General features: G+C 41.0%; 1 protein-coding gene across 5 annotated transcripts in view; it reads right to left on the minus strand.

Annotated features, from left to right (window-relative positions):
* DYM (dymeclin) overlaps nt 1-19,155 on the minus strand; it is a 149,799-nt gene that overhangs the window by 116,516 nt on the left and 14,128 nt on the right. For all 5 annotated transcript variants that reach the window (XM_042831189.1, XM_042831190.1, XM_042831193.1 and 2 more), the window contains 5 exons: nt 19,062-19,114; nt 18,331-18,424; nt 17,054-17,187; nt 10,413-10,485; nt 318-443 (listed from right to left, as the gene is read on the minus strand). In XM_042831189.1, the coding sequence (XP_042687123.1) occupies nt 318-443; nt 10,413-10,485; nt 17,054-17,187; nt 18,331-18,424; nt 19,062-19,114 (480 nt within the window). The remainder of the gene's footprint in view (nt 1-317; nt 444-10,412; nt 10,486-17,053; nt 17,188-18,330; nt 18,425-19,061; nt 19,115-19,155) is intronic.

Below are 19,155 nucleotides of genomic sequence, written 5' to 3' on the forward strand. Positions count from 1 at the left end.
TCTGCCCTACTCCCAGATATTCCCCTCATCCTCTTTCCTTTCCTCACATATCTCACAGGAGGCACTACCCCCCGCTTCTAGCAGGAACTGCAGAAACAGATAGTAATTACCTTTACCAAACAGCTGCCTGTATGCAATTTAAAGGTGAAAGAGGAGAAATGGCAGACTGTTTCTGATCGAAAAGCATAGACGCTGCTTATAGGGAGAACAAATTACTACCAAGCCTGTTTCACAGCCTTTGCGTAGAAGCACAAATGGTTTAAACAAGCTCCATTTCATGGAGCTGCCATTTTATCTAGCTCCAAAACATGACATACCATCGCCCACGCATCAGGTATTTGTGAATGAGGCTCTCCCGCAGAATTTCCTTGTGGAAGAGCTGGCAGGAAAGGAAGACAATGAGCGTTGTCACAGCCTCCAAGGAAATGCTGTAGGTGATATCTCTGCAGGAAAAAGGGAAAATGCATAAGGATTAATTTAATGGCTTTGTTTACAAACTGACTCATAAGAACATTTAGTAGCTTCATCTGAGGTTATGCACTTTACAGAAAGTTTCAATTGAGAGCAACTAAACAACAACTTAGAAAAACCCCTCTTAGTAGAAAACAGTATCATTGCACACAGACAATACATTATTTGTCACTGCCACAAGCATTTCGTGCTATGTCACGGGACAATGTAAAAACACTACAGTATTGCCTACAACATTCCACCTTCGATTTTCAGACTATACTTCACCTCAAAAATAATAAATACATCTCAAAGACACGCATTTTGTCTTGTTAAACAAAACTGTCACAAAAGCAACATTCTAAGCCTGGGAAACAGCCAACAAGCCAAACACAACTCCATATGCCAGGAAGAATGGATCGCTACGGAAGAGTTGTCACATACAAATAAATGCTACCTTAACTGTAAGAAGTGCTCGGGATATCACAATGCCACAGAGAGCTGCTCCATTTTCAGTAGTAATTGTGAGGTGACAAAGTATGACATTTAAAGTTATTACTGCCAATCCCAAAGAATACAGTATAATGTTTCAATGGTGACTGCAGACGGTTTAGCAAAACTCATTAAGTCGAGGTTATTTAGGCAAGGTGCAGCAAAATGAATGAGAAAGTAAAGTTACTTTGGAGATTCTTTGGTTTCTGTTTTCAACTCTGTCTGTAACAACTTTGTTACATAGCATAGCTTTAAAACAAAATGAAATATTGGTATGAAGGAGCCCTACTCTTGCTTTCAACCCTTCTGTGTCAGCTGTGGGTCAGAGTTTGAAGAAAGGGATGAGGAAGGTGAGTGTTACCTGCTCAATATCAACAGCAAACGGGAATGGCTACTTCCTGGACCAAAGTCCTACACACTCCAGAGCCACACCACTTCCAATACAAAGAAGTGTTTAAAAGAAAAAGTGATGCCAATTGCTGCTTTTGTTGGAATCTGTAATACTTATGTCAGGGAGAGACTTACTGCCTAACGAACACTCTTCCTTGAAATCACACAGTGTGCTTCAGTTACCCGACTGTGCCCACAGCACAGGGAGTTGGACAGTGCTGAGCATCAGAGCAGGCTGAGGTTGCTGTGAGCTGGTGCCATGCAGACCCACCTGTGCCAGCAGCAAGGCTGAGCTAGAGATGGCCTGCAGCCCCTCACCAACAACCTGTGCTCTGCAGTTGACCACCCACATCAATCCCAAGCAACATGGGGAAGAGATAGGTGTGCAGAATATTAGAAGTTTATTTGCCAGACAATATTCCTTTTTTTTTTTTTTTCCTAATAAAATAAATACAAGAGCTTAGAAGAAACACTTCCTCGCTATACAAAAAGACAAAAGCTTATTTCCAAGGCTGAGAACACCAGAATGTCTCCAAGTCTGAGTTGATGCTGACACAATGCATGAGAAGGACAGCTGTGACATGCTGCAACACCCAAAGTGCCTGGGTAAAACTGTACAGAGCCTACTGGGCTGTCTCTGCATCTCAGTCATTTCTTTGCTTGTTTTTCTGACCCACCATACAACTGGAAACACAAATCTGAGACATTACAAGATTGTTCTCTATTTTCATAAAATTCAGTTTAAGGTAAAAAAAACAAAGAAGTTAATGTATAAGTAATTTTTGAACATAATCTGCTTACATAATCTCCCTTATATAACTGAAAAAGCAAAATAAGGCTAAATTCACACAGCTCAAGCCCTTCTCTTCCTATCCAGAATTCAATTAAGGCCTGTTCCAGTGCAGATACTTTTTACTCAACCTATAGAACCTCTTCAAATTAAATCTTCTCTCTCAACCTCAACTGGGGGCCTAATATCCATGGTAACCCCTAAGCCACACACATCCTTAATTACCAGCAGCACAATGATAAGGCTTCAGAACTAAATTATTTTTTCCACCCAGGGTCAAGTGTACAGTTTTTTGAATCCCAAGCACTTGCAAAGGGGCACAAGAACTACTGGGAACATCTCAATTTCAAAGAAAATGCTGTTTGATTGTATAGACAGACTACACAACTTTGGGGTGGATCGATTTTTTTTTCATCATTATTAAAGCTATCACAAATACAGAATGACCTTACATAGAATTTATACTTATCTTTGACTTCCTCTTAAAGCTGTTTGCTTGCATATGAGGAGGAAATGAGAAATAATGAACTCAAGTATCAATTACACGCCAGAATTACTTAGCTCTTCATGTCAGAAAAGCAGAGGAACTTCATGTTTAATTTCCACCGTTCTTTTTCTTTCCCAATGCCTCACACACCTCAGACAAAGCTCATGCCTAAAGCACATGAGCTTCAGGCAGCAGTGCACCAAACCACACCGAAGTCTTTATCTCCCCACTACAAGCAGCTGCTCTCCTGGCTCCATATTCCCTGTCTTTTAACCACATTGAATCCCTCCACGTCCTCGCACGTCATGTCCAACCTCAAGCAGACTTCTGGGGACCAATTTTGTTTTACAGTTTAAAGGTGTGTGTCTAAAGACACGTCGTATAGCTTCAGATAATTACAGCTATATAAATTCTTCAGAAAATTATGGACTTGAGTGAAAAAAAAGACAAGAGCTTTAGACGAGTAGCAATTTTATGTATTTACTGAGCACACTGTTTAGTAAAACCACTTACCTATGAGAAAGTGAGTCAATACGTCACAGGTGTTAGCTAATTGTGTACTACAAAGTATTAATATACACATTTTCATAAGTACACTCTTCCTTCCAATAAGCACTGCCACCTAATCATTTCAAGTTTAACGAATGATTTAATTTAAACAACTGCACACAATTTCTAGTGTAGCAATGTTTAGACAACAATTAAATAAATCAAATGGCAAAAGATTCTAAGAGGTCAGCTATGCTTTCCATCTAATCCTTCTGCCAAGCAGACAGCAGAGATGCTGGGCTCCCCCTGAAGAGCACTGCTTTAAAGAAGCACTGCATTTAGACTTGGAAAGAATTGATTCTTATGAATATTTCTAAAGCAGAAACTGATTCTTCTGGGATGAACACTGGAAGAAATAACACTTCTCTTCTGATCATCCATCAAGGATGTGCACCTTTATTTTCTGGGCCACAGATCAGCCACCAGAGATAACTTTTTTTTTTCCTTTTACATTATCAAGCACCTCCATCTACCTGCTTCTGCAACAGAGACACAGGATCAGTAATGCTGCTCCCTGTGCTTTAACCAGCACACATGGTAGCAGGGGACATGTACTAGCTCCAGGCTTTATCGTTCTGCTTGAAACCTCAGGCATTTTCTTTTTCCTCTACCCTGCCAGATCAGAGAGGGCTGTCAGAAACCGCTTCTGTGAGCTCTGATAAAAGCCTGTCATTTTCCCCTGCGTTTTTTTCGTCCTTTCAAACTCTCCATGTTCCCTCCCATCTCTCTAGCCACTGTTTCATTCACATTTTGGAGGAGATCTGAGAGATGAGATCAGCTATGGTGGCAGCTGTGAAGCACAACAGACCATTCAGCCACACATCACTCCCTCACAAGGTTTCCTCTGTGTGGAGATTTCACCTTGTCCTTCTGCAGTTCTTACAGGCAGCTATTTCAAATACGCCACAAAACCGAAACTGCATTTTCAAGTTCCAAATGCGCAAAAACAGTGTTCCACAGTCAAAACAGCAATTGTTAACAAGAATAAAAGATGATGCTTATGATAGAAACAGGAAAAGAGCACACAAAAGCAGACAGTAATCTGTCTGAGCAGTAACTTGAACACTTGCCATAATCTGCATGCACCCAGAGCCCCGTGCTAACAGTGCATGGTACCATGCAGCAGACAGCTACCCTGCCACACCAACAGGCTTCATGGTGGAAAGAAAGTGCTGAAGTAAACCAAAGGGTGAAGATCATAATACAAAAGCCCATCAAAAAATACAACACCCAAAACACTTATCTGCTTCTGCAGAATGAAGAAAAAGCAAGCAAGATCAGAGGATGATGCCACCAGTACCTTATTCGTTAAGGTGAGTGGCATTTAATTCGGTTGATGGTTGGATGGTCTTGCAGGTATTTTCCAACCTTGGTGATTCTGTGATTCTGGTTCTGTTTGCGTATGATAAAATTGTCCTCGACAGAACAAGAGCTATGGTCCTAGCCAAACAAGTCCCCACTGTCCTGGCATTTACTTTCTTCCATTTAAACTAATAAGGGGATGCAAACAACCTCCTCCCAGTGCTACCTATCCACAAATCTACCTACATTTCACTACCCTGCTGCTGTTAGCTTCTTTCCAATGCCAAGCAGTGCTCACCATTGCTTGCTGTGCTCACATCATTCCATTCTGTTCCCTGCCTGGAGACAGGTCTGTGGAAGAAGAACTAAAATTAAGCATAGAGGTAATGTTCAGGGAAATCTCTGCTAGCAGTGAAACAAATTAACACCTCAATTAAATGCAACTGTTCCTACACCTTAGCAAACAGAGGCTGAGAGGCTAAAAGTGATTACATGCCTACAGAACAAACAGGTTGAGCACTCACAAACAAACTCCTGAAATCCATCTCACACCACGGCACCAAACTCTCTCCTTGCTTAAATATTTCCCTGAACTTGTCCCCAGCCAGAGCTGCCTACAACAAGCATTAAAAAGTTAAGAGGGAACTTGTTCTCTAGTTCAGAACTGTTGCCAGCAAGGCTGATTCATACAAAATCTCTCCAATCATACAGGAACCAGGTTTCATTTCCCTGCTTCCTGACAGCCCACCAGAAAAGTGAAAGAGGAGTCACCAAGAGAAGAGAAGAGGGGCTGGGAGCTGAGAAGCCACTCGAGGATCTGGTTATCAGCCTGAGGATACATGTACAACAACTGCAAGTGGACCTAATCTTTCCTCCCGGATTCACTCCTAACTTTACACTCGTGATGGCAAACATGCACCACAGCAGCTAACAATGTTCAGCATAGTTAAATAATTCTTGAGAAAGCAAAGAGCACCTGTGACATTTCCTACTACATCTCCCTCCACCAGCAGGTATTCTTGGCCAGGAGACAGTCTAGTGATTGAGAGAACAAGCTAAGAAGGTGGACATACTCTAAAGGGATGTAATGGACAAACAATAGTGGCATCCGAGACATTTTACTCCAAAATCTATATCTAAACCATCTGAGACCATGCAACCACGTGCATCTTCACCCCACTGGCATTCTGTTCTTTCCTCTATAAACATAATATTGTAAATCTGGGAGTTTTAAGTGTTATACATACAGCTATATGCCTCTGTGTTTATTTTTTCGTATCAGCAGGACTTGTAAGTAAGTACTGGGTATGGTGTGGATAGGTTGGCAGTTGGACTAGATTAATTTTTCCAACCTTAATGGTTCTATGTTCTAAATCTCAGAGAAAGACCTCACCTTTGAGCAACAGAACACAAGATAACAATTTAAATACTTGTAAAAACGTACGGCTCAAATGACTTCTCCTAAGTAGCTGACAACTCCAACTCCAAGGGAAAAGGCAGCTGCAGAGATGACTGTCAGACAACAAACCGTATCACGTCCCAGTGCATAGCCTGCAGGAAAGGCTGACCTGCTGCATCAAGGAGAAAGGGCCTTGTGACATGGCTTCTCCTTAGTCGTGTTCCCTTAGTCGGAGTAAGTGGCTGGAGCAGATGATCTGATGGTTGGACTCAAACTTATTTTCCAACCTTAATGATCACATGATTAACAATTGTACAAAACGTCAGACATTTGTATCAAGGCAGAGCCATCTTAATGAAGGGACACTTGGTGGCAACAATAATCTCTTCTGGTCTAATGAATGGCCAGATCACGGGGGAAAAAGGCTTCAATCACGTAGCAGTCAGTGATGTGAAACCACCAAGGCACCAAAAAGACATGTACTGACTCCAGAGCCTTGGTGCCTTTGGTACCCGGCCTAAAGACCAAACCAAAATACTAGCAAGTGGGTGTCTTTCAAGATGCTATATCCAATAGCTTTTGTTAGAACATGGCTGGAAACCACAGAGAAAGAACATGACCTGGAACTCGATTATACTGCATGGTGTGTAACAAACAGCACCGGTCTGACCTGTGATCAGTGAGGCTGGCACACATCAATGGGCACTAAAGCAGGCCTAGAGAAGGGAAGGTCATAAGAAGGAACACTGATCTAATGTAGAAACTAAATTAGGATAATATTAGAACAAAGAATGTGACACTGAGATTCTTCCACGTAGGACCTTCAAATATGTAAAAGGCCACAGATTTGCAGTGAGAAAAAATGATCTAAAGATGATGAAAATTCTTCAAAATACTTCCAAAATTTACTAGACATCCACTGATTCAGAGCATTTCTACTCAGCCTTGCTGATGAGCAGAGCCTTGCAGCAGACAGTGCTGCATGTCACATAGGACAGCACACATTAAACCAAACCTGTTACTGGTTTGAAAACAAAGAAAATATTGAAATATGACCTACAATCACATAGTGCTTAACCCCTCTGCTGCTTACAATCAGCAAGCAAAAAAAGCCCCAGCAATTCTCACTATCTGTAAATGGCACTGGCTGTTTGCATTCCACGTCACAATCAATTCTACCTCCATTCTTCCTCCTAAAATTGATTCTTAAGCTCCCAGAAAACACAAAAACGTCCTCATACAAGTCACACACTGTTAACATTTAAGTGTGGAAGTAATTAAGATTGCAGCCTAAAACAATTTTAACCATAAAAAAAATAATGGAATGTAATAGAAATATCAACTCCCTTCCACTGGCACCACAGGGTGCTACTTAGCAGTGATGTAACCAGATCACAGTATTTCATTTTCCTTCCACACGCATTTATAGCTCTTAATGAAGTGAAAATGTACTGATAACAACCAGATGTTCCGTTACACAGACCAGCCCTTAACAAGCTGCTGAAAGCAGCCTTTATAATTTTAAGCTTTGGGAGCTCTATCTCACAACAGTTTCTACATAAAACTTGTAAGGTTAAACCTTGAAGTTCTACCTTTTGCTGACTATGCAATTTTGGTCACTAATGTACACCCCTGGGTGCTAATGTTAGCAAGACCAAGGAAAAAACAGAGTACCCATAAGACACCCAAGTGAGCCAAAAACCAGCCATCAACGTACTGTAACACAAGTGTAAGAAGGGACTGCACAAGTCTAATTCATGAAATGCAATAACTGTCATTTCTATAAAACTTCTTACATTTAAATGTTGACACACAAAACCTTCCCTGCTGGCATTCTGTACAATGCAGCAGAGCCTATTTTTCATGAGGGTTATTCAAGATCCTCCCAATAATTCTCAGATATTGGGCCACAATGATGCAAAGCCCCACGGTCTCTGATACAATTTGCATTAGCTGCACTGAGTGCAGCTGCCAGGAAGGATATTTACCTCTCTAAACAAAGCCAACATTGAAAAACAGCTTCTTCCATTCCTTGTTAACAGTGTCGATATGCTTTGCTATGCAGCTCTGGAGCCTTGCCCAGCAAAAATCAGCAGTTTTTTTTTTTTCCTTCAGTAATTTTCCAAATATTTCCTTCAGTTATATACAGGCTGGATATGAGAAACAATTTATTGTCAGTGTGGTGATGCAGTGACACAGGCTGCACGGGGAGGTAGGGGAGTCCCCATCCCTGAAGGTGTTCCTCAACTGTGGAGACTTGGCACTGGGGGACATGGCCAGTGTGCATGGTGGGGTGGGCTGTGGATCTCAGAGGTCTGCTCCAGCCTCAATGATTCTATTGCTCTAAGTGCACTGACTTCTCCCACCAAAAGGCACTCGATATGATAATATAGAACAATTTCAAAAGCGAAGCTTCCAGGACTGATGCACATGTGCCTCTGCTCCTGTGTTTTGGATACGGGGACAGTGTCAAACACACTAAAATTGATCCTAGTGTTTTATTGAAGGAGAAAAAAAAAAAAAACAAACACTGAAAGCGGGATCTGGAGAAGATATGCATTCAGACAGCAGATGCTTGCAGTACTCCATCATGAAAGGGTATCTACAGAACCAAATGACACGGTAATTGTGATAATCCTCTGCTAAGCCCATTGAACATTTCCAAAAAAATCTGCTGTTATGAATTACATTGCAAACACAGGTTCAGCATGCAGACTTTAACAGTCTGTGCCACTGCAAGCTACCTATGCTCCAGCAAAGGACCCAAGTCCCACTTCACAAATCATTACACTTGAAGATTTCATGTAGTCCGCTCCACCTATTCCACCCCCAAAATCACCTGATAAGCCTGAAATCTCCTTGATTTATTCCAGCTACAGGAAGAACATAACTACTTCCCTGATACAAAGTAGGAAAAAAATGATAGTATAAATCTGATCAGGGAGAAAGGAAATTAAAAAGTAATCATGCCACTGAAATCACCTTGATCAACTTACAACAACAAAAAAATGACCTTAAACAAATGTCCAAATGTCTCAGTTTTATAACAACTTTATGAAGAACAGAGTTCTTTTCACTCTCCCTGCAACAAGCTGTGGTCCCAAGTCTTTTGCCCTGCAATGCAGATACCACAAAGGCCAACAAGCTGCAGGAAAACTCTTCCAAGGACCACTGTGTGATTGTGTATTTCAGAAAGAAACATTTTCCTCTACCTGCTTTTCCTTACACTACCTCCCCTTCCATGACATGCAAAAAAAAAAAGTGAGTTAAAGCAGTAGTACATAATTACACATTTTTACACTAGTAAACATGGGAACGATTGACATTTTTGTAAATACTAATCAATTTAGTATCCTTCTTACTGCTGTTCAAGCTGGCAGTTCAGCAGCATGCCATTTGTGGAAAAATATAGGCAAGAAAGCTTATTTGTCAAAAAACAAAATAGGCATTTCCACATCCACCTCTTCCAGAAGGTAAGTAATGTTTCTAACACATCTGATCACCGAACATTTTGAACAGGCTTTGTGACTTCTTCAATTAAACCATCAGCGTATGGAGTATTGACAAGGGCTGAGTGCTTTCTACAGACACTTCTGTTCCCAGCATCCACATTCACACAGAAATACAGAAGCTGACAGGTTCACCTGTTGAAAAGGGGTTAAGAACATGTACGCCTTTAAAACTCTTCCTGCCAAAAAACCAGAACGTGATACAGGATTCCATACAAATAATGGGACTTCAATTCAAAAAATCCTGCCAGATGCACGAATTCCCCACTTATCTCAATCCTTTCACTCCTCTGTACCTCCTCTAACCTGCTCCACTCAAAAAGTGGATCTGCTCCAGGAAATACTCACCAACTTTGCAGAAGGGCACTAAATTACACTGCTAATTTGTTACACAATACTACCCAAACCTCACACAATGCTGAGGTGATTGTACTTAAGGAGAGCAATGTTTCAACTGTTGCATCTTGGTCTGCTTCCCAACCAAGAAGAAATACAAAGTATAAAATAAATCAGAGTTACATACCACACCATACTAAACACTCAGGAACTCTTTTCAAAGCTGCGATGCTTTAATTGAAGAGACACGCTTTAGGCACAGACAACAATGCAATTTAAACACAAAAGCAATTGCTGACATGACCTCTGCTGAAGCTCATACTAGAAAAAAGTCAAAGTTAATCTAGGCAGAGGTGGAAAAACATTTTTATTCCTAAAGAACAAAGAAAGTTTACCCTCATTTAAAACTACCAATTGTAAAAAGAAAATTAGTTATGTTTTGTGGCACATACAGCCACGGAATGTGGGATCATCATATCTCAAATGAAGCAAACAGAACAACTTCTCCAGATGGATCGAGCTGGGTGCACAATGCTGACCACATCTTTCTTCCAAACTCATGGCTGTGGGTTATCATTATCAGTACTTCATCACCACACGCAGCATTCAAATCTAAGCATTCAATGCTAAGATCTCATCATTGCATGTTTATATTCTCTCAAACATTCAGCTTATTGAGGGAGGTTGAAGATAACAGAGCCAACTTACAAGAGGGGAATTTCAACAATGAGCTGGATGAGGCAGCACAGCAGCTCTTCTATGAGGTCTTCACATTCTGTTCCTGAAAATGAATCATAGCAAAGGTTTTCTGGATTTTCAGATAACAAAAAAAAAAAAAAAAAAAAAAAAAAACCAACTAGATTTAAACAGATTTAAACATAGGTTCAGATGATGAACATTTCTAATTCAGGGACAAACACTGGAAGAAATGTTAGATTTAGAACTACAGCATTTTTACATGAAATAAAAAGCATTTGGGATTCACAGTATCACAGAATGGCCAGGGTTGGAAGGGACCTCAAGGATCACGAAGCTCCAACCCCCTGCCACACGCAGGGCCACCAACCTCCACATTTCATAGCAGCCCAGGCTGCCCAGGGCCCCATCCAACCTGGCCTTGAACACCTCCAGGGATGGACGGGGCATCACAGCCGCTCTGGGCAGCTGTTCCAGCACCTCACCACTCTCATAGCAAAGAACTTCCCCTGACATCCAAACTCCATCTTCCCTCCCTCAACTTCAAACCATTTCCCCTTGTCCTGCAGTTATCTACCCTTTCCAAGAGTTGACTCCCCTCCTGTTTGCAGGCTCGCTTTAGGTACTGAAAGCTGCCATGAGGTCACCTCACAGCCTTCTTTTCTCCATGCTGAACAAGCCCAGCTCCCTCATCCTGTCCTCGTAGGGGAGGTGCTCCAGTGCCCTGATCATCTCTGTGGCTCCTCTGCACCCTCTCCATCAGCTTCCTGTCTTTCTTGTACTGGGGGCTCCAGACCTGGACACAGCACTGCAGATGGGGCCTCACAGGAGCAGAGCAGAGGGGGACAATCACCTCCCTGTCCCTGCTGGCCACCCCTCTGCTGATGGAGCCCAGGGTGCCATTTGCTTTCCGAGCTGCAATGCACACTGCTGGCTCATGTTCAGCTTTTCATCCATCAAGACCCCCAGGTCCTTCTCTGCAGGGCTGGATTATCACCAGTGATGTTAGGATTTTTACGTGCAAAACAAATAGCTACTAACAATTGGAAGTTCTCACTGCTTACCTAAGCTCATATTTAATCGTGCTTTCGCAGACAATCTGACTGACTGATAATTAAGGACTTCAATGAGCCCACAGTTCAAGTCTCCTCTCAAAATCCTCTGCACTGCTAGTTTCCCCATTTTTTTTTAATAGCAAGTGAAGAATAAGCAAAGACAGAAAGAAGTTACATTTGTCTAACATGCACTGAGCAATATTTTAAAAAGTAATCTTTCGAAGCAAAGAGATTTAACAGTGCTGACTGCCTAAGAGCAAGCAAAGCTTTTTCCTCTGCGCTGCCAAATAGGCACTGCAGCATTGCAGCACAATGAACACACAATCCTTGTTCACTTTGTGCTTTCAAATAAGTAGGTCACGCAATAAACACAGCACTGAAGGTTATGACAGTGTTATTCTGCTTAACCCAAACTAAAAAATCTGTAATTCCAAAAACTCGATTTCAACAAACATATCAAAGGGAACATTCACAATAAAGCAAAAGTATTTCTTTCCACAATCAGTTTATTAAAAACATATTAACAATTGTCACCTAGTGAACTGCACATTCAAAGTGAGGTGAGTTTTTTTTATAACAGAAACGTGGTTTCCTTCATATAGAATCCAAGAACAACACAGCATAGCTCCTGTTAGCTGAAAACAAGAACTGCTAGCAACATTTAACATCAGACAGAAACCACTGCCACAACGAAGCCCAAATAATGTGTGCTAAAGGCACCTGAAGGTGTCACTTTTGAAAAGCTTTTTGAATCTATAAAATGCTGATAAAGCAAGACTGCTCCACATCAAAAGGGTCCTATTGTGTTTGGCTTTTTTTTTCTGTTAATGGTTGAAGAAAGCAAGAAGAAAAAGGACAGAAAAAGTAACAACAGTGCATTTTGAGAATATTGTTTATTACACAACTTATTTGAAGAGTGAGCAATGTTATTTGAATACTAAAGAGAGCTTTTCCTCACACTTTATATTCAAACTAATGCAAGAAACACAGGATTGGGACAATTATGCAGGATGGAAGATGCTTGCCTTTCCTTTCCTGCTCTGCTCTCAAAGTTTTTTTCCTAAAAACCTTAGTGGCTGTAATCAATGTCATTCCACCAGAATAATTAATGTATCCTTTCCCCCATTGGGGCACGGGCATTCTCGCTTAATTCTTGTCTTTCCAAACAATGACACAGACGCATGTCAAATCTATAACGTGAGAGCAAGCCATAAACATGGAACACTCCGTGTTTTCATAAACAGTATCTTTTTCAACAGCAGGATAAAGACAATACACACAACGCTTACTCATGTTCACAGATCACACACTTGGATCCATGGAAAGCCTTGGGAACTTAAGTACAGGGCGAATCCTTCCAGACAAGGTTAGAGCCACAATATGGGATCTCATATAGGTAACGAAACAGCACTGCTTCTCAAATACCAACATGCTACGTTGTCACAACCCAATCTGAGCTACAGCAGCAGGATGTGTCCAACATTAGTAACATACTGACACAGCAAGGTATAACTCTACCTTAGATGCCACCTGTTTTGCTGTCCTATTGCTCCTATAGATTGGATAGAACCTGGACACCACTAAAGCAATAAATCAAATTACTCATGCAACAGTACTTAAAGCCTCATACATGCAGTTAATTGTACAACCCACAGACTCAAAGCTTCTTTGGGTATTGTGGTTAGATCTTCAACTCCCAAGGGTTCCCAGCTTTCCCTTAGCAGTGCTAACAATGAATGCATGAACTAGTGCTACCCTTCTTTTCCTGTACGCAATAACCTGCAAGTCTAGAGGGGCTCTGGTGAATGTATGGTTGTTTACTTCCCCTCCCATGTCCTCCATGCCCCTCTGCCCACAGTTGTCTGCCAGGAAAAAACAAGACCACTGCGTGTCAAAGCCCAGGTATGATCTCAAACTGTACCTTTTCAGTTGCTTTCTTTCCAAGGCAACAGGCACTTTGGGATTCCTCTACATTTGTTATAACGTACCAAATGTAGTCTTTGGCAACTCTATGCTAAAAACTTCTACACTGAAAACGAATAAAGTTTATTACAGGTCAAGGAATAGGCTAAATGAATCTACAGTTTGCTTTAGAATACAATACGTAGCACATGCCAATCTCTCCCATACTTCTCAATCACAGTACAGTTGAAAAACCCAAAGAAATTAAGGCACATACGCAACAGAAGCCTTACCAAAAGCTAAACAATCTGAAGACTTACTCCAGCTTCAGCATGTGCCAAGCCTAATTTAGCACTGACTGATACCAGTAATTTTTAGATGAAACTTAAAGGACGTGGTTTAAGTGTCGATGAGGATTTCCTACAACTGAAGTTGTGCAATCATCTCCAGAGCTGCATCCAACTTCTCAGTTGTGGGTGAAGACAAAGGGCGTACTTCCTCCAGGCATAAGGAACCACCTGAAAACTTCCAGTGGGTGAGAACTTCTATTAAGAGTCTGAGTAAACCCTCCTGCAGCAGAGGCTCAGCCCCGTGCCACTTGTTCATTAGAACACCACGAAGGTAGGCTGCAACGTACCTTTGTACTTAACCTTTCTGCAAAGAGAAAAACGCCAGTAATCACATCTTCTGATGTGAAATAACATTACAGAGCTTTCTTCCGAACTTAAATACAGTCCAGCAGGAAAAAGCATAAACTGAACATTTAGAAAGATTGAAAGCAAACTGTAAAAGAAAGTTTTTACAGAAAACTGTAAAAACTGGGAGGCGATTCTTCCAAGTAAGCCAGGTAAAGCACCACCTAAACAACAGCAATTATGTCAGAAGAGAAGGCATTTCTCAAAAGCCCATGGCAAGGATATTTCCACAGACCATGACTGTCATATAAAGTTCTGCCTGAAATACCAAACACACAGCAGGTGTTGATGTTGTGACTGCACAGCGAGCAAACTGAGTGAGCTGACAATGTGGCTAGGCCCTCTGAGCTAACAGGTTCTCTGCTTATTCTCACGTGATACTAGGATGGATTCACAAGCTAAAAGGAAAAAGAACGCGATGCTGATAGTTTAAACAGGGAAACGAAACAACTCCAGAGTTTTAAGCTGAATGGTTATGCTTTCCCACAAGAAACACTGATGGATGCAAACAGAAAGTGTTAATAAATCTGTATAAATAAATCTGTATAAGCTTCAGAACAAACTGTATTCTAAAGAATGAAATACATGCTGTAGAAAGCCAGACTTCATTATGAAAATAAAAGAAACGTTTTTTTCTGTTTACTTTAATGAACCCTAACACGAAAGCATTCCATTACACTCTGCAAATTATACTTCACTTTTCACATTGGTAAGTATAAAGACCACACAGTGCATACTTGAAAACATTATCTGAAGGACTTGTTAGGAAGAAGAAATGCTGGCTATGTGAACACAGCATGCTATAAAACCCAGTACCTTGAAGAAGGTATTCCAACTGGAAACACAGGTCAGGAGCAGCACTGGGCTCAGCCCACAGCTGAGCAGGGACAGAGAACTGGTTTCCTGCCTTCAGTCTCCTGCCTTAGCCAGCAGACCACACACAATCCTCTTCCTAATCAAGAACATCCAGCTAGCATTCAGATCCAAGATAACTGCTAAGCACATTTGCTATCAAAGTGCATAAAATTACCACAAGTAAACATCACTGAGAATTACAGTCGAGTGCTACTAAAGATAGGATAAACATGGATCTATCCCAGTGGCAAGTCACTTTGTTTTTGTTTTTTTCTTTTCAAACACTGCACCACAAGGAACTCCCAGCATGAGGAATAAAGATTGCTGATGCCCTAACAAAAGTTGTCAGCATTTCCATCTGTTTTCCTGTGCTACACTGAAACAAGAGGTAGGCAGGCTTCTTTTTTTTTTTTTTTTTCAGTAAACAGCTCTCAACCCTCAAACAATCTGCCATGACACAGTGCAAAGAGCAGGAACCACTTGCTGCTGCACCAGTTAGCTGACCTCATTCTTGGAGATTACTCACCTCAGTTTAAATACATTAAACCATTTCAACATGCAGTACTTAATCCCTTGGCATCAGAAGTTGATTTCCCCAGAGCAACGGCAGGCGCCAAGGAGTTAAAACAGATTTTCAAGAGCAGTTTTCACTATTTGGTGAGCAAGCAGCTGTCAGGCATTCTGAGTGGTGTCCTTCCTTGCTGGACTGACAGATGAGGGAAGTCCACATTCAGAAATTTTTGGTTACTCTTTCACAATTCACTTGCACAGTATCAGCATTCTGATGCCAATCCTTTTTGGCCAAACTGTTTTTGGCTTTATGCAACACATACACAACTACAAAGTCATCAGTGTCTTAAAACAAAGCTAAAGAGGTCTTGCCAGCATTATCCACCATGTATTCTGCAAAGGTGTCTTGACACAGTGCTACACAAAGCTTTGTAGCAGACAACACATGGGTTTTCTTTTTGCTGTCAACAGAATACTGAACACATTCATGCTCAGAAGACTTTCCTGGTTAGTCACTTCGGTTTGCTTTTCAAACAGATGACAGCAGGAGTGCTTTTACAACAAAGCCATTCCTTTGCTGCCATCGTTCTTGTTTAACACTTTTTCTTTTTTTTTTTTTCCTGGGAAGGACTTTTTCCCTTTAAGACATTCTATTTAAATACACTTTGCCAATACTTTGGTAGAAGTTTTGTCCACCAGCTCAATTTTATCTTCTGCCTTTTGAGGGATCAAAAAATCATTGCAACTGTCAATATTTCTAAAAATCATAGTAATTCCACTTCCTAGCTGTTACTGACTTATGGAATGCGAGAAGGTAAACCAAAAAGTACATTTATTTCTATAATACCCTTCTCCTGAAGTATGGCTACACTACTTCCAAGGCATAAGAACAACAGTGGATCTTATGTTCCAGTGGTGTTCTACAAGGAATACTTCTCCTCTTCCTCTATCATCAGAAGAAAGAGAACCAAGTAATACGATCTACATCTCTTTCCTCCATAGAACTTCCTGCAGATGAGAGAACAGAGGAGTAAAGTGCATGTGCAGGGTCACTAGAGGCAATCAACTTACAGAACCACAAAGGGAAGGCAACTTCTAAGCCCCAGGAAGGGGGAAAAAAATAGCATTAATGCCCTGATGTCACTGAAAGTGGTGAACAGTTGAGGTAAGAAAAGTAACATCCTCCAATCTCCGCAAATACAAGGAATCCAGTCTCCTAAACAACTCCTCCAGTGTCAGTCTCACAGTAGTGGTAGAAAAGCTACACTCCATTCTCGTTTGTTCCTCCCACTGGGTTAGAGGCCATCCTGTGTGTCCTAACAACGTGAACACACAGCTCAAGAAGGGGGCTAGTTTGCCATGAGAACCTGTAGTGTACTAACAGTTTGTAAACAGATGTTTAATTCTAGCAAAAGACAACAGTAAACAAGTCTCTAAAAGCTCTCAGCACACTTTAAAGCCATCCTCCTTCATATGCTAGATAAAAAGGAAGATAATTTACACCTAATTATTTCAGACTTGAAAGAGGAAAGCCAGTTTTACTACTGCCTACATACTTTCAATCTCACAGGGTGTCCTGGGGGGTACAACACACATCTAACATCAGTACTGCCCAATTTCAGCAGCAGACACCTACCATATGAACCAGGTGTCTTATCCTCATAAGTAAAATGAAGTTGCAGTTCCTCTTCTGACATCTGACTGATGAACACTTTCAGCAAGCAGCAGATAATAAATAATGCATTGTGAGCCTGCCAAATAAAGAGGTGACTGGAAAGGAAGCAGAAACAGGAATCAGTAACACAATTTGGAAAAGTGCATTAAAAGCAATGAAAGCAATGATCACGAGATACATGACATTAACAGAAGAGTTCCTATGGCTGAAGCAAGGAAAAGCTGAAGTGCTCTAAAGCATTAACTGAGATTCTTTCTGAATGCAGGGAGGCTACGGCTTCATTACATTTCCTTGAGTAACAACAAGCGAGCACTAGGAAGCCTATACAACAGCACAACATCAAGCTGTGTTGATGCACTGATGGATTAAATAAGCAGAAGCCATCCAGGAAGGAGTAGCATTGCTCTCCAGACATAAGCAGAGCAGCTCTGGCAGCAAGGAGGCATTAAAAAGAACATCTTATTTCTCTCTCTGATGGGAGTCAAATATTTATCAAAGGTTACGGGGGAACAATTGCAGAAAGCTTCCTGGAAGAGCTGTATGATGCTACATTCATAACCTCTTGTTCTTTCCTGCTGCTGAACAACAGTTGCATAACACAGCCTGAAAGCAGTATCCATATATAGATGTTTCTGCTCAAACCAATCAAATCTGAAAATAATTTCTGAGGGCCTTCATAAATCAGGATTTAGCTAAAAAGTCAGGTGACTTTCAAATATCTCAAAATCAATAACTTAAGATTAAATGTCTCCTTTGAAAAATAAACATTCTCTTATCTGAACCCTTACACCTATCATTAAGTTTCCTACCATGCAATAGTCGGCCCCCCACACAAAACCCCCTCAAAGAGCTTGGGGTTCTCAACTTCCAGCCTGGAAACACAGCATGCTTACTGCCCATATGGGGTCCACCCAGAGAAAATTAGGACAGCAAGCCCCCAGGAGGGCATAATTGGGAAGGCAGAAATTAACCTGAAGTCACATCATTTTCACCTACAAATGTGCTTACCTAGCAGGGAAGACAAATACTCTTTTGTTCAGATAATACATTCATCAGTTATGCTTCATACTCTCTGCTTGATAAAGCGTTAGACACTTTCCTAATTTCAAACAATGACTTAAGGGAAGTTTAACTTTGTTCAGTAACTATGTTAACTGGTAGAGCATAACTCCAAAGCCAGCAAAAAATTGAAAGCTGAAGTGTGAAAAGGTGCACCCACCTTTTTTGCCAGTACTTACTTTTGACATTCTGCTGATATTTTTAATTCTTTGGTTCTAGAAAGAAAGACTTTAATCAACGACCCAAGGTTTCCTGTTCGAGGATTCTTCTCCACTAGATGAGGAATTGCAAAGACACAATTAAATAGTACTTGTAAGTTGGGACAATTTAGTTCAGACTGTATGTAGAACGAAAACAGACATCAATGCCTTAAATATTTCTGTAGAAAGCATGATACTTGTTTTCCTAAACAGTGGTTACTCTGTTTTAAAGATTTTCCACTACATGCTTTACTACTCCATGATTGTTCTCTAAAATTATTTTTGTTCTGAATTAAAAATATTCCAGTGTGAAGCTTCTATGGCTCCCTTTGCAAGGCTTGCACAGAGCTTTCTATCAGGAAGCTGAGCAGGTTTCCACTACTCGCAACCTCTTTGTAATATCACTGACCACATTCGTATTATTCCTTCCTTTCACCCCTGATTAATTCTCCCTCACAGATTATCTTTGAGGGCAGGAGGAAAAAGAGGTAGCAAGGACGGAGTTATTTGTTTTAAACCTTTCAATCATTTCATGTTTTACAAAAGGAAAGCTAGCTTTCTAAAGGCTCGGAATACATAAACACACTTGACACTATTCTAATCTCGCCAGTAGAACACATACAGTTACATATACAAAAGATGTGAATGTGTACATCTGTGTTCCTAACGTTTTTGCTCAGACAGATGGAAACAAGATGTCAGTTTCTCACCTAAAGATTTGCAGACTGAGATGGTTGCTTCTTCCAAAAGTTTTAAGTCAGCACTGTGGGGAGGGGAAAAAACGGTTCCATTAGCAATTCAAGT

This window comes from Centrocercus urophasianus, unplaced genomic scaffold (genome assembly GCF_019232065.1).
Source record: "Centrocercus urophasianus isolate 14NV4802_14NV808 unplaced genomic scaffold, USGS_Curo_1.0 seq_35, whole genome shotgun sequence".
NCBI lineage: Eukaryota > Metazoa > Chordata > Aves > Galliformes > Phasianidae > Centrocercus > Centrocercus urophasianus.